Source organism: Perkinsus marinus, assembly GCF_000006405.1.
Source record: "Perkinsus marinus ATCC 50983 genomic scaffold scf_1104296928640, whole genome shotgun sequence".
NCBI lineage: Eukaryota > Perkinsozoa > Perkinsida > Perkinsidae > Perkinsus > Perkinsus marinus.
The window spans coordinates 232,561-248,120 of NW_003216737.1; the positions used below are offsets into that span (position 1 = coordinate 232,561).

Below are 15,560 nucleotides of genomic sequence, written 5' to 3' on the forward strand. Positions count from 1 at the left end.
CTGTTCCTCACGCACACACAGTTGTTTCACGCAGCGAAATACCTTGGATTTCCCCTCTACGCAATAAGTGTAACGCTTAACACTTGTGAACCCGACAAGGTCGACATTATGAAGTTTTTGATATCTCAGAGTTTGGTTTGCTGCTGTGCTTCTGAAATGGTAATTACTATATGTATGAATATGCAGTACTGTAGTATCCATTGATGGCTCATCAATGATTGATGTTGCTTGTTGTGTTACTCTTCTCAAGTACAATAATATCCGTATCACAGTCTGAGAATTTCAACGCCTCAATGCGCATTCTCGTCGGTCTCACCATCGCTATCGCCGTTAACGCCATCCTCAACTCTAAACCGTCTGGTAAATATTGTGGCTCTCCGGTTATTCCCACGAAGGGTGAAGGATTCGTCCAGATCAATATAAAAAGCGTTACCGCCTTCGACATTGCGGCCTCGTGGACTCCCACTGGTGGTTCGAAGAAGAGCGGGAGTGACACCGACGTGCCCTGTTCTTACGATGAGTCGACACAGGATGCGACCGTCTCGGATACGAGCAAGCTGCGGGATCTGATTGCCAAAATAGATGCCCCCCTGGAGGCCTCAGCTCTCGCTCATCTACATTATGATGGCAAGGATCTACATGTCGTTGATCTCTTTAACTTTCCCCTGGGACCATGTTAGCCCAGGGCTATGAGACAGTCCTCGCTGAGATCTGTGAGGGTCTCATAATAAGACTCAGTGAGGCGTCATTGCAGGGACTGTTTTCCGAGCACTGCTCCTTGTAAAAGTCTCATTGTTATCACTAGTTTCAGGTCGATTTATTTCAGCGATCTTTCTTTCGCTACATTTTTTTCTCCGATGAGTTCAGGATGAGCGGTTGATGATATCGCATTACCTGATCTATTTGAACGCAAGATTGAGTACGGTAATGAGGTTCCCAACTCTAGCTTGTCCATAAAGTATCGAGTCCAGATATCGACACATCGACTATTTGAAGTCAGTCATTCTTTGTTGGTTAAGTGCGAACACGATACCTGTTTGACTCTCTTGTTCCAAAAACAAGGCAAGGACTCTTTACCAAGGAGTGATTCTTGTACATAGATCAGACTTGGCGGAACACAGACAGATTCAGGGGTCGCTACAGATAGATACTGACACGGAAGTCGATAGCTGCTTTGAGAATCATGGCCATAAGACCAATAGCCCCACGGTGGGGACCCCATCTAACTCAAGAATGGTTTATCTATACTGCCATGAGAGGCTTTTGCTGACAGCAAGTTGCTGCCCTTGTATGTTGCGGAGTCATCGCGATGACGTAACTCGTCATCACCTGAAACCGCTGGAAAGAGTTAATATTCTACTACTTGGTACTCGTCTGGTATAGAAACATGATGTAAGCGCCAGTGAGATTGCACTCTCAAGGAAGTGATTGCGACCAACATCTTGGAGATCGACATAGAAGTTCATCAACGACAGAATAACAATATCAGCAACACCGGCTTCCAACCCCAATTAGACAGCCATGCTGCTTGTGGATGGCCTCCCCAGTTGGTCCACCAGTAGAGGGATTCTGGACCATAGAAGACAGGGAATCATGCTTAGCTGTAGTGCTTTGAGGAGCCCCGCCTGATTGTCTGGGTTTACCATCAGTGAGATGCGTCAGAGCCCTACTGCAAACAGCCTGTCATGCACACATCCCGTCAGAAATTCGGCAGCCTTACGACTTACTCGGAATATCGTTCAGATAAGTCTATCTAGCTCCGCCTGCGCAGTGCCACCAGGAGAAATGGCAGCCGCTGTTGCTGCGGCCGCAGCATTCGAGATCCCTAGGTTTTCCGCTTCTCCAAGAGCCTTGGCAGAAACTGTACACAATTACCGTCACCTCCGGAGGACAATGTTGACCTCCTCACGATCCCACTGTTTTCCGCAGAGCCGATCCTAGAGGCCGGCGCACTAGGTCAACGAGATGTCCTCTTCTGATTCTTACTGGCACATGAATTATCCATGCCCCACTTATCGTCTCGTGCAAGCGCAGTTAGAGCTACAGTAGCTCTTCGAGATGGCACCACAAACGGCGGGAAGACTTCATTGGCGTCTCACCTTGAACGAACCCTCCACAGATGACATTAAATAGATAATGAGGATAGTGAAAAGCTTGAAGGTTTACTGCTCTATCACCGCTAGTGTAGTGCCAGTGGCTAGATCACTGTGCCGCATTGTTTCCTTGTCCCCAATTTTCTGCAGGGTGGCAGAAAATTGACCGCGCGAGCGCTAACGACTTCCTTTCCCGAGGGGGCGGAGGGGAGAAAGATTGCAGGGAGGCTAAGTTTCGCCTGCAGCGTACTCCGAGGGAGTAGTGGGCGTGCCTATGTGAGGACCCTGATTCGGGAGTCCCTGAGGGAGCATACCGAAGCGGACGAAGACCTGAGGGCTGCTCTATGTGGTATGGCGAGACTGTTGGGTGAAGTCGGAGAGGGAGTGACCAGCCGCAGCGTGGAATGGAGTACCAAGCGCATGACCCACAAACACGTGGTGGTATACACCGACGCCACGGGGGACGGCGAAGTAGCTGCTGTGGCCACCGCCGCTGACGGTGAGAGAGTGTGGTACTGTGACAGTACTACTGTCGGGGTCGGGGGTCGAGGGTGTGACTCGAGGTTCGGGTCAGCCACCAGGCATGAATTGCATCGTGGGGCGAGTCTGGGATCACATCGCCGCAGAGCTGATGAGCGTGCATTTCAGCAGGGTCATGAGTAAGTCATACGCCGCAGATGGACCGAGCGGAGCGGAGAACCAGTGAGCCGGCATTGGCGATTGGTTCCAGGCAAGGAGAGGAATCAACGGCGAGACATCATTAGGCGTGATGAGCGGCGGCAACGTTAACACTCGCATCGTAAGACATAGTGTCGTTGCGTTGTATCAGGCAGGGTGAGAGCGAGAACCGCCGTGCGAGGCCGAGGCAATGAACAATGAACAACCGAGCAGCCCGGGGGGCGCTCGAGGTTGAGAGGAGGCTGTCCACGGTGGAGAAGAACACCGGTGACAGCAGGCTGCGGTGGCTCGTGCAGCAAACAGGAGCAAAGGCCAAACGGGCCCCAAACAAAAAGAATACCCCCCCGACGGTTGTTAGAGACCTCAGCGCGTGGGCTGGCTTCGGCCACCGCGTGACACGGGAGGGTGGCCTCTCGCCAACTGCACATGCGTGCGGGTCTCCTCCGGCCCCCGAGAGTTTTACTTCGTTACACACCTGTACCGTCTAAAAGTCAACTGTAATCCTAAGGATGTCAGTTTATTCTCATCGTCATCTCTAAGCACCTCAACCTCCAACAGAAAGCCATACCAAGTATAAGGGGATACAGTCGGATTGTGCAGCCTCGCGAATTGTGCAGGGTTAGCAAGCGCGAGTCGACTGGTGAGATTTTGCGCTATGGCTGATTTTATGGTATCCTTGAACTTTGCACTATAGATGGGCAGCGTAACGGTTTTTTTACGGTTAACGTTACGCACGCCGTAACTTACGGCGTGCGTAACGTAAGTAGTTATTTGTTATGCAATAATTGGAACCGCAAGCTGGGCCTTCCAGTGAAAGTGTGGATCTAATTATCGCTCGCCACAAAATCTGTGATCATCCTGGCGAACAATGTTTCCCTATACTCAGTCTAACTGAGCCCATCACCACAGGCATATGTTCCAGACACCGCCTGCTGTGAGACCTCTTGTTCATTGGCTTTTTTGTGCCCATTTATGGGAGTTTCGGAAATTTTTTTCTTTATTTTCCTTCATTTTTCCTAATTTTTCCTATTTTTCCTGTCCGAAAGAATTTTTAAATTCCCTTCATCTTTCCGAGGGAATGGAAGGAAATAATTGGAAAAAAATCGGGCCACCTTTTTACCGCTTTACCGCGTAACCGCTTTTAGTCTTGAGAAAATTCAAATGCTGCTGGGACAAGTTCGAATGCTACAGCAAGAGTCCTCTCCTCACTCTGGTGAATGAACGCTCGCAACTTGCCGTACCACTTCCAACAGCTAATAATTTCCTAATGATTTGAGAACGGTGTCGAACGTAACTCTATAGTTCCTGTGAAGCTGTCCAGTTTAATCACCGAAGACCATCGAGAACGGATCAAAAACCTTGTCCCGAGCGAGCGCCACTGCGAATGCAAATCGCGCGGCTCTTTGACGAGCACGATTACGAACGTGCATACGTCGTTAGAATAAAAATCGGGGCTCCTCGACGGAGAGAGACTGAAGACACGATGCAGATCTACAACTGGTTGCGCTCGCGCCAGCCTGTGGCCTCAGCAGCTGAGGCTCAATCTGATAAACCGAGAACAAACCTTGTTTACGCTCGCGTACGAGGTTGCTCGCAGGCGCAAGTTCTTAATGGCATCGACGACCTCGACTCGAGGTCTCGGCAACCCCCCTCGTGTCTTGCACACCCCCGGTCCTTTCATCTCCCAGAAACATCTTTGCTGCTGTCACTATATCGATCCCGATGGTGTGCGCTTTTTGCATCTGCGCATCACCATCCCCATGACGCAAATTAGGCGTTATCGAAAAAGTGACAGCAAAGGAGTAAAGGAGTAAAAACAAGTATGAATACAATTATTGGGAATAGGGAATCCTACTCAGCTTAGCTTCAGCTTATCGATATCTTGTCGTCACGACACAGCGCACAATCCTATATCATTCCCTCACATTCCCTCCTCCTGATGGGCTATATCTATCAAGGGGCGGAGAATATTACGAGGTCGTAATTTGTGCCCATCATAACCACGATTAACCGAAACATCATCATAATTATCATCTTCATCATCATCCACCTCCTCCACTTGGGGAGCAACGGGCGAAAATATCTCAACAGTATCGTCCTCGTCATCGATGTCACTACTGTTAGGGCCGCTCTCTTTACTCAAATTAGCTACCTCAGGAACCACCAAGGAGGCGTGAACATTCAGCACTTTCGACGATCTATCTCTCCGCTTTAGTTGCACCATCGTAGGGGATACTAATCGAACCACCTCAAAGCCGGATTCATAAGCAGGTAGTAACTTCGCATGACGGTCATCACGACGAAGACAAGTGTGTGTACTCGCCCCAACGAGTAGCCAACACTCTTGCAGTTTTACCCTCACTTACTCATCCCTTATCAAACTGGCAATGAACACACATCAAGTTTGCCCTCCTTTGCCCTTAAACGCAATCCTGTTGAATAATAAGCGGTAAAATCAAGTCAGAGTTGGATTCCGACCAAAAACGTGAATTGGCCAAGGATTGGCCACCAAATCGGTAATATCGAGACCTCAGTTACCACTCACGGAAACTTTTCTCACCAGTGTAAGGTTTTGGAACAGCAGAATGTCGTGTCGTCGAATGAGATGTCGTCACATCAGTAGATGTTGTACTCTGGGCTTCTGCATGTTTATTGTCACTCGTCATGATGTACAGACCGATGTAGAAGGGCTGCTACCACTTGTGGAACACAACACCCTGGGTGTTGGGCACCTGTGTTTCCCAGAGCTTCAACATATGCCATGATGGCATCACCGCGCGCCAGGGGTGGGGACCCCTGGGAAGAGCGCACCAAAACCTTTTACGCAATCACGCAGATGCAACCTGCCTACTGGATAGGGCTGCAAATGAAGAAGCCAAATTCAAACCAGCCGTGGAAATTGGCTGATTATCCACGTACATATAGAACTCTACGCTAATGTGTACCCTCTCAAGTATGGTTGAAACTGAAATTCTCGAAATGACCAGAGCTTGGTCTTGAAATGTTCGAATTCATGTGGGGCTCCGTGAATATGGCGTGCGCTAAAGTATCGTAACAGCTGCTTTACGGAAGATAGGAGATAGATTCGACGAATCGGGCCCTGAGATCTTCGCCTGTTAGTGGTACATTAATGCATGGGCATGACGTGTTCCATGATATATGCGAACTTACGCTCTGGTGCAATGAATGTTAGATTATTGTATTCAACTGGTGTCTCTGGTTGCACAAGCTCCATTCACCTAGAGCATCTATCTCATGTTGGAGACTCCAACGCTCCACCGTGGAATATTTTAGATAGCCTGTGTTCGATATACGGCTCAAGTGTTTGCTCTTGGTGCTCTATGTGGCCCTTTTGGTGTTGCTCAGTCCATATTGATCGTGTTTCTAATATGGAAAATGATGTATATAGACGGGCAGAATTTCGTTACGGCTCACTTTTACGGTTACGACTTAAGCTCCGTGACGTAAAATCACGGCGTCGTAACGGACTTTACGGAGATGCAGAGGACACAACGATAATTGATCATTCAAGTCGCTTGAATCTGTTTTATGTGAATGCCCATCGGTAGACGAAACTGGCTTGGCAGTTCCGGGCCAGCTTGGGAGTATGATGGGCGAGATTTGCAAAGGAGACGAGTGGTAAATGCCCATCCAAATGTTACGCTCTCAGCGGTTCGGGTTTCCGAGCCACGCAAAATGAGTTAACAACTATTTGAGCTATGGAGGAGTGCACTACAGCGAATGTTTCAGCCACATTTCTAACAAAGCAGTTGAGCACCAACCGTAAAGTCGTAAGGCCTTTCCGTAACCGTAAACTGCTTACGTTACGCTCGCCGTAACGTGAACCGTAAAAAACGTTACGTTGCCTATCTATAGGGCGAAGATACCCATTTTGCGCACTCACGCATCCTATGCTACGCATCTAACGCGGAGGCCGCATCACACGTTTTACATTTACGTGTGGTAGGCAACGTTACGTGACTCACGTACGTGGTACGGTTTCACCGATGCCTATACGAATGTGACTCAATATTCTCCATTACGACGATTCAGGCGTCTTTGCTACACTGATAACGATATGCTAGACCTATTCAAACCTGAGCAGATGCACCTGATGACTTGTGCTATCTATATAGACCATTACTCGAAAGTTACTTGCCAACACGGATGATCCATCACTCAACTCATCCGTCCAATCTGCGTGACTCAAAGAAGATAGTTTACGCGTACACTTCGACACGCCGAAGCAAAGCCAATTGCTCATCCTAGTGGCTTACAATGAAGCTCCTCCTAACACCATTCTGGTTCTTCTCGTGCAACCTTCTCTACGTTGAAGCAGAGGTGGGCCAAAATGGCAATGTCCGTGGGCTTGGTCCTGTGAACGGGGATCCTAACGACGAATTCTATGACATGCAGAATTCGAGGCCATTTCTATACCGGAGGCTTGGGGTATCCTGGACTCTACTCCCAAGAGAACACTTGTGACCATCGCAGTTATTGACGACGGAATCGAGGCCACTCACCCTGACTTGAAGGGTACTGTCATCCAGGGCTACAACGTCGTTGATAAGAATGATGATACCAGTCCTCGAGGATACCATGGAACCCAGATGGCTGGCATCGTTGGTGCTATCAGGAATAACAAGATCGGTATGGCGGGTATTCTGGACACTGCCCATATTCGACGGTGAAGTTTCGACTTGGTCTGCAATCGCGGATGCTTTCACCTACCTGATCAATGAGAGGAAGGATGATGTGAAGGTCATTCTCATGACGGAGGGATCCAGATCAATGGATTCCCGAGCCGTTACCGACAAGATTCTGGAAGCAACTGCAGCTGGCATGCTCGTTGTCCTTGCGGGAGGGAACTACTTTCTAAATCTTGACATAATCCCATACTTCCCTTGTTCCCTCGGCCGTTCACCCACTGATGGAGTGTTGTGTGTGGCTGCAACGTATGATACCAAGATGCAACTTACGGATGAAAGCGATTTCGGTTCAGCTGTTGATATCGCCGCTCCAGGTTACAAAATAGGTACAACTTTTCTTGAAGGGCCTGAAGGGATGTATGGCGTTGTGTCGGGCACTTCGGCTGCCGCCGCTATCGTAGCAGGTATAGCTGGGATGCTCTACAGCCTTGAACCTTCTCTGAAGGCTGAGCTGACCCCTGCTTACATCAAAAGTATCATCATGGACACGGCCACCGCAGGTGTCAAGGACAGTGGAGGGAAAAGGACTCTGTCATTCGGCCGCGTGAATGCTGCGGCGGCTGTCAATAAGATACTAGGAAGAAAGAAGGTTTAATTTTTCACTTTGACTTCGTCTCATGATGATGGAGTTGTTCAGTGAACTTTCATCTAGCTCGATTGTCTCTCCCTTGCTGGATAGATTATCGATTCATTTATTGTGAATGTGAAGGTTCGATCATCAGATCTGATCATCGTAACGCTGGGGATTTGATTGAGATAATTTTTTACGCCCAACTGTTGAGTTTGGAATTCGTGTCGTCAATTTGTTGGTGCATCATCATCGATCGCTGTCTCAATCCCACGTGGCACACAGTGTGTCTCTCTCGAGTGAAGGAATCCTTCAGCTGACCTTATAGTGAATATTTTCCACATCGGATAAGTTCAATCAAGCCTTACAAGTTTTTGCCCTGATATTAAGACCAGTGCGGTAACATTTCGATCGACAAGCCGTTAACAATTTCTTCATCCAACAGTCCCCTCATTCCATCATCGTATTCTCGGATTGTATGAACAATCACTTACAACAGTATACAACATATGAAATGTCCAACCAATTAATGATGAAGTGTTCGTGTTGATCTTACAAGCCTTTAAATTATTGACCATGTCATGCGCCGCTCCACATTTTGTACCTGCAACTGAACATCATGGGGTGTTCATAGCGCAATCGACAAGAAGGTTTCTGAGACTAGACGGTTGACGCAGCTGGCAGACTGCGATAATATGATCAATAAAGTTGAACGCAACACAGACTGAACATTACTGGAGGACATAAATTGAGAGGAAATTAAGGACATACAAGTTGTATATATTATTAGTGAATAATGATGGCAATGTTCCTAGCGAAACGCTAGGGGACAAAAATCCTTTGTGTATGCGTACAACACAAAGGAAAACTGCTTCGCTCAACGCCACGGAACAACTGTCCCAATCACTGCCGGGATCGGCTCCGGATACCGGTCTCGAGCCTATTGGCAACCTATTATGTGTTCTGGCATAAACGAGCTAGTGGCACAATGGCAAAGTGTGTCATCATGTTTCCACTACTTTCCACTCCCCCCCCCCCCCCAACCCCTCCCCTTTTTTTTGCTTGACTGAAGATACGAACTCATACAGAAACACAGGGTGTGAGGACGGACAGAGGTGAGAGGACGCGTCAGTCTCGATGAAAGCAGAGGGTTCTGTCTGAAGACTAAGTCGTGAGACAGGAGTCGTTCATGTGAGAACTACTAGCCTTATCGAGACAAAGACGTTCATCACGCGTCTTATGCTTGGTCCGATTTTCCCCCAATCGGAGACAATAGTTTTATGTCTTTTAAATCATATTTGCCCGGATGGTCCTTCAAGATATAAGTCTTTGGACCAACTCTGGCTTCTATAGTTGCATCGAGCCATCTATCAGTGAGTTTATTATTCGGTCTTGGATTCCGATATAATACACCTGTTCCTGGCTCTAGACCCTTTTCCCATTCCGAGGAAGTTGGCGTGCATAAAACATCCCATTCATCTCTCGTCTCGACGGGTCGATAAGGTTCACATTGTGGTGGAAACCTAAAGACCTTGTCATGAGCGGATATACCACGAAATGGTGTTGTATTATACTTAGCAACTCCTTCACGGATTAGGCGCAGAAATTCTGGCCATCCGATTTCATCGTGAGAGGCGTGTGTTCGTAAGTACTCATTGAGTGTGCGATGGAATTTTTCCACTTTTCCATTTGTTAGGGACGTATTCTTAGCTGTGGTTAAATGAAGCACGTCATGCTCCAACAAAAATGCTTCGACTCGTTCGGATACCAAATTCCTTCCAGAATCTGACCATACAACAAGAGGTGTTGTGTGATAGATTTCGAACATGTGAGCAAAAAGTGCTTCCACATCTTCACTGACTGGAGTTCCTTTGGTAGCTTTTGCCAGTGCATATCCAGTTGCACTGTCCACAAGGGTCACTGCAAAAAAGGCTTTGCGACCAGATACTGTTCGGTAATTACCAACCACATCGATGTGAACTTTATTGAATGGTATTGCGGACTTTCTTACTGCATGCACCTCATCGGGGTCACGTTTCCGCTTCTTTCCAGTAGTCTGGTCTATGCCGTCAGCGTTTTGATTAGCGTGTGCCTTTCCACGCTTGCACACGTCACACTGATCAACAACTTCTTTGCAAACCTTTCGGAGTCCTTCCGCACGAACCCATTTATGGAGTCTTTGGTATAACGCTTCAGTTCCCTCATGATCATGATTATCCATCACGAAGTTACGGAGTTGAGAGGATGGAATCCATATAGCACCATTTCTACAAGTACTTACGTCTTGCCAGGTTTCTTGCTTTGCTCCCGCTGCCGAAACTTTCGGCGATCTCCTAGATGGTCTTGCCCATTTGAGATAACTTGGGATGCGAGAGAGTTTATCAGCAGGATTCTGCTCACTTTGGATATATTGATATATCACATCAATCTTATACAAGGCTAATAAATCGTCAATCATTTGTAGTCTCACTTCGGCGGCTCCTGATGCCAAGCCTTTTGAAGCCACCCAGTGCTTCGCTTGCTTCTTGGATAGTTGACCTAGTACTGGCTTGTTATCAACATACATGGTTATCGTCTTTCCATGTGTAATACCTAGTGCTCGGAGCCAAGGGACTACCACATTATTCAAGCCTCTGAGTGCGGCTTCCAGCTCTACTGTATCAATTGGTCGGATATCTCGTACGTCTCTGAGCCATGACTTGTCTTCTACTAGGTCATTCCCAAAATAGAGGCAAGCTCCAATGGCATCGGCTGATGCATCCGTGTACAGTTTCCAAGGGGCGTCAGGATCAACGGTGAAGACTCCTGTAGCCGGATCGCCTGCAGCTTGAATATCGTCGTAAAGTTTTCGAGCTTTGGTAATCAGCGCCTGGTCGAGTAGATCCGTTGACTTTGCGGCAGGATTGCTCAGAACACCGAGCCTTTCTAATGCCCTGGCTGCTGGTGATAACCAACCTAGAATAGGAAGATGCGATGATGCGATAGTAGCAACCCATGATCTCAAATTCTTATAGGTTGTTCCTTTCATTGGTTTAATCATCGCACGTCGTTTCCACATGTTGGTTCCATCCCGCTGTAAGCCTAAAATTCGGGCAGACTCGCTATCCTCTGGATCCTTTGTAGGAAAACCATTCCGATTTAACACGGCCACATTTTTTTCAACATAGTCAACTGGAACTCGAATATCATCAACAAATATCTCTATCGAATTTTCGAGTCCAGCTTCCTGCAAGATATACATTATAATCCGTCTTAGGACCTTAGGGGCTATGTTTACGCCGAAGCCTAATCTATTGAGGCGCACATACCGGGTTTCGCCATTTGGGCCTTCAATGATAAGGCCTTGGTAATTGGCACAATCACGCTGCATTTCTATACACAAGTATGCCTTTCGAATATCAATCAATACCCATTTTCCAACACTATGCCCATCTTTAGCTTTACCAGCTCTCCAACGCCTTATTATGTCTTGACAAGTGACGTGATCATCAGAATTTGGGAATGAAATTATCTGGTTATTCAAGGGCTTATAATCTATGACTGGTCTACATAGCGTAGACACCTTATGTTCTTGAACTGCTGCCATAAGTGTCAATGTTCCATTCAGTTCACAGCGTGGGACTTCTTCAATGAAGCCTTGTTTTTCCCAATTCTCTAGCTCTTTTCGCCAGAGGTCTAGCTGTGAATCAGTCAGAGTTTGCATCTGTTTGTGGTACGTAGCAGGCCGGAAAACTCGTGGTGGAGGTGTTTTAGTTGTCCATTTCCATTGTACTCTCCACCTCGAGTTTCCATCTGATCCCGTTAGACGTACTGCCCTGAAATCAGTATCTTCTATGACGGCTGTTTGTTTGAAGCCATCATTTGATAGAACGTCTTGGCTATTTACGGCAACCGCCGCTGCTATGCTTGATTGTTTAAGACCTTGTTCTACGGTCACTTCATTAGTATTGGACTTTGTGATTACGACCGGTGCATGCTTTCGTATCCAATCACAGCCCAGTATCACATCAACACTGTAATTCCCAACCTTGATTAGGTGATCGGTCTTTGCTACCAACACTTCCATGTGCTTCACATCGGATGGATCACAACTCAACACATAGGAAGGGATATTATGAACATCACAGTATTGTGGGCCTTTGATTGTTGATATGGCGACTGACTGCCGCACCACTGGAATTTCATCACCATAGATCTTCTCTAGGGCTGTTTGGGCGATGATTGTGTCGCTTGACCCTGAATCGACAAGACATGTTAAACCATATTCATGCTCAATCAATAGGGGAACCGACGAGCTGATAGGGTGAAATCTCTCTCCGAGGTTGCTTACCTTTAATAGCATTCTTGCTCTTGCCAAGTCCCTGCATGTTTCAATCGTATGGTTATGTCGGTGACAAAAGTCACAATGAACCTTGTCTTTATTTAAGTCAGCTTGCTTGAAAAAGTGGTTGCTTCTTCTCCCTTTTCCCTTGCCTCGTCCTTTACCGCCCTTGCCAATACTCCGACGGACACCCGGAGCAGCAACACGTGCTTCCGCGTTGCTGTCAAAATACAGTCTGGCCTTTTCCAGAACCTGCTCGAATGTTAAAGTCGGGTCAAGGCAGAACGGTTTGATCGAAGCACTTGCTGGGAAGTTATGAGGCAATCCGCGATAGAAGAATATCTTCTTCCATTCGCCCTGACATTCCCGATGAGTATTGGGACATGTTTGCCTCACCAGTCGATTAATAGCAGTAGCATACTCGTCAACAGTGTCATAGTTGGTGAAGCTAATATCACACAAGTTGTTGATCGCTCGATCAGGACTTTTGCCAAACCTTTTTCGTAGTTCGGAGCGAACACGGGCCAAATAACCTTTCTGTTGTGGATCTGTCTTAGGATCACCAGGCCGGACCATAAGAACAGCTTGGTATGCGTCACCCGAAACGGATAGGCGCAAAAGCAAGGCTTGATCATGATAGTTGAGATTAAACCCGTCTGGCCCTGCAATCATGTCAAGCTTATCAAGCCACTCTTCAACATCTTCTTTTGGAGTACCAGAGAATTTAACTACATTCTTACGGAGTTCAGACATCCGTTGGCCTTGCCGTCGATCACTCCTAAGGGTTGATTTTGGCTGGTCATCAAAGGTTTGTGGTATCTTGGGGAACGAGTTCAAGTCTCGATTTCCTCCATCAAGATTCACACCAAAATTGCCTTCTTGAGTGGGCTGTTCCTGCCCCTGGTCTACCCCGGGAGCTTCTTCATATGTCCTGGGAATTGGATCAGCGTTTTCCAACTCTCCATCAGGACGAATCTCCTCAGACACGTCCGAGGGTTCCTGAATACCATCCATACGGATGATATCGGAAAGAGTCATGTTCAGACGATCGACTGGAGTCTGGGCACCAGTTGAACGCAACACAGACTGAACATTACTGGAGGACATAAATTGAGAGGAAATTAAGGAAATACAAGTTGTATATATTATTAGTGAATAATGATGGCAATGTTCCTAGCGAAACGCTAGGGGACAAAAATCCTTTGTGTATGGGTACAACACAAAGGAAAACTGCTTCGCTCAACGCCACGGAACAACTGTCCCAATCACTGCCGGGATCGGCTCCGGATACCGGTCTCGAGCCTATTGGCAACCGATTATGTGTTCTGGCATAAACGAGCTAGTGGCACAATGGCAAAGTGTGTCATCATGTTTCCACTACTCTCCACTAATAATGATAATTATATTTTGCATGTACAACATCCACTATCAGTGAACGAACATACTCCCTCGGACGCAGCAGCCATTGATGTTGATCGTTAGCCGCCACCGCGTCAGTAGCACCAGTACACAGCCATGCATCATTCACACGTTTTTCTGACCGCAGTTCTTCACCCACCGGCATTAGACGGTCAGAATGTAATGCCACACATCAAACGAGACATCTAGCTTGCCAACGTTTTGATATGGTTTCGGGGAGTCCAATGGACTCAGTCCATCTTGGCGAACACCCATTGGCTGCTCAGAATAGTCCAACGACGTAATAACAGCATCTCTCACTGGTCGTAGTGGAAGGCTTAACCCATGAGAATCCTTCATCTCGACTAATCCAAACGTCGGAAGTGCCGACGTTCCGACTCGGAACTGCACTGATCGACATCGTTACTCGGCTCACCCATGCCTACACGGAGAAACCATCGCGTCTATCTAATGTCGATCCTTCTTACCACCTTGAGTGGTTGTTATTTCACCACCGCATAAAACTAGCATACCGCTCGGATTGTGCTGAACGACAGCCATTCCTCCTCGGAAACAAAAGTCTCTATCTAGCGTTATCTGAATACCATCAAATCACGGAATACTAAAGCCTGTCGGGCCTACCTCTTTCCACGACACTCCGACATCATCTGACCTCCGGACTAGAAAGGAATCCTGTCATAGTAGTGCCACCGACCATGGTCATCGCCTGTCCGCCTAGCATACCAAGCGTACCCTCAACAATACACATTCGAAGGGGACTTTGTTATACTGCTCCAAGAATCCATCCATCATCTTCTGTTTGATCTGAGTTTCTGATCTCTGTTCATTAACGTCTCCAAGGAACCCTTTCAATTTCGTTCTAAGCCTGCCAAGAAGGAAAATCGTTACAACGATCAAGAATACCGAGAAAACTAAGCAATACGCCTGATATCAAGGTTTGATGATCAAAACTTGTGCAGAAGTTGAATACATTGCGACCATTGTAACGTCATTGAGGAATCCTCGATGACGTCCTATCCTTCTGTCCTAAACGGACAGAGGGAACCGGAATGACTATACAATAGAGAATTTCCCGTAGATTCAGTATCTGTAATTATTCAATTAGAACTATATCACAAAAACCAGTCACTCGTGAGGAGTATTTTCAGAGTGTTACTGAGATGGAGTTCTCCTCAGCGGTCTTCTTCCTTTCCTCTTCCATCGCTGCACATTCTTCCTTGAAATCGCTCATCACATTAGTAATAGTTTTCTGCTATTTTTCTTGCTTTTCGTGTACATCTATAACAACAACGATGTACTCATAGACTGTTACAGTCTCATTGTATCACCATCCCAAGAGCGATACAGTATCGCTCTTGGGATGGTGATACAATCAGCTCTGGTATGGGCTGAACAGAATATGATAGATGATAGGGGTTCCGGGAAAAGGCGGGGTATATTTAAATTCTGTTTGCGGTATATGTCAGGTTATGTGTCTCGCAGTGCATTCGGCGGTCTATCACAAACGTGAAGTAATCGTCGTCGCCTCCTCCCAGACTTTGTAACGCCTTGCACAGTTTCTCATTCATCACCGTTACATTGGCCAGATCATGCACGACTGACAAGAATGATATCTCGGGAAAAAACAGTGTTGGAATATATGTTCGGTTTCCTAGCTGAGCTCAAGAGTTTCCTCAATATTATAGAAGATCACATACGAATTTGGGTAGAAGTGTGCAGAAACCGACAAGAACGTCCCTAGGTTTCCTCGGAATTTCGATATGGAAACGATT

At 47.0% G+C, this 15,560-nt stretch overlaps 4 protein-coding genes across 4 annotated transcripts; 3 read left to right on the top strand and 1 right to left on the bottom strand.

Annotated features, from left to right (window-relative positions):
- Positions 1 to 293: 293 nt before the first annotated feature.
- Pmar_PMAR007369 (hypothetical protein) lies at positions 294 to 680 on the top strand (the record flags this gene model as incomplete). The annotated part of the gene is made up of 1 exon (XM_002788242.1): positions 294 to 680. The coding sequence occupies one exon, from the start codon at positions 294 to 296 to the stop codon at positions 678 to 680; it is 387 nt and encodes a 128-aa protein (XP_002788288.1).
- Positions 681 to 7,049: 6,369 nt separating this feature from the next.
- Positions 7,050 to 7,462, top strand: Pmar_PMAR007370 (subtilisin, putative; the record flags this gene model as incomplete). The annotated part of the gene is made up of 2 exons (XM_002788243.1): positions 7,050 to 7,134; positions 7,188 to 7,462. The coding sequence occupies 2 exons, from the start codon at positions 7,050 to 7,052 to the stop codon at positions 7,460 to 7,462; spliced, it is 360 nt and encodes a 119-aa protein (XP_002788289.1).
- A 100-nt stretch (positions 7,463 to 7,562) lies between these two features.
- Positions 7,563 to 8,075, top strand: Pmar_PMAR007371 (thermitase, putative; the record flags this gene model as incomplete). The annotated part of the gene is made up of 1 exon (XM_002788244.1): positions 7,563 to 8,075. One exon carries the CDS (start codon positions 7,563 to 7,565, stop codon positions 8,073 to 8,075), a length of 513 nt encoding a protein of 170 aa, XP_002788290.1.
- A 4,244-nt stretch (positions 8,076 to 12,319) lies between these two features.
- Positions 12,320 to 13,476, bottom strand: Pmar_PMAR007372 (hypothetical protein; the record flags this gene model as incomplete). Its single annotated transcript, XM_002788245.1, has 2 exons — positions 12,320 to 12,409; positions 12,460 to 13,476. 2 exons carry the CDS (start codon positions 13,474 to 13,476, stop codon positions 12,320 to 12,322), a joined length of 1,107 nt encoding a protein of 368 aa, XP_002788291.1.
- Positions 13,477 to 15,560: the final 2,084 nt, after the last annotated feature.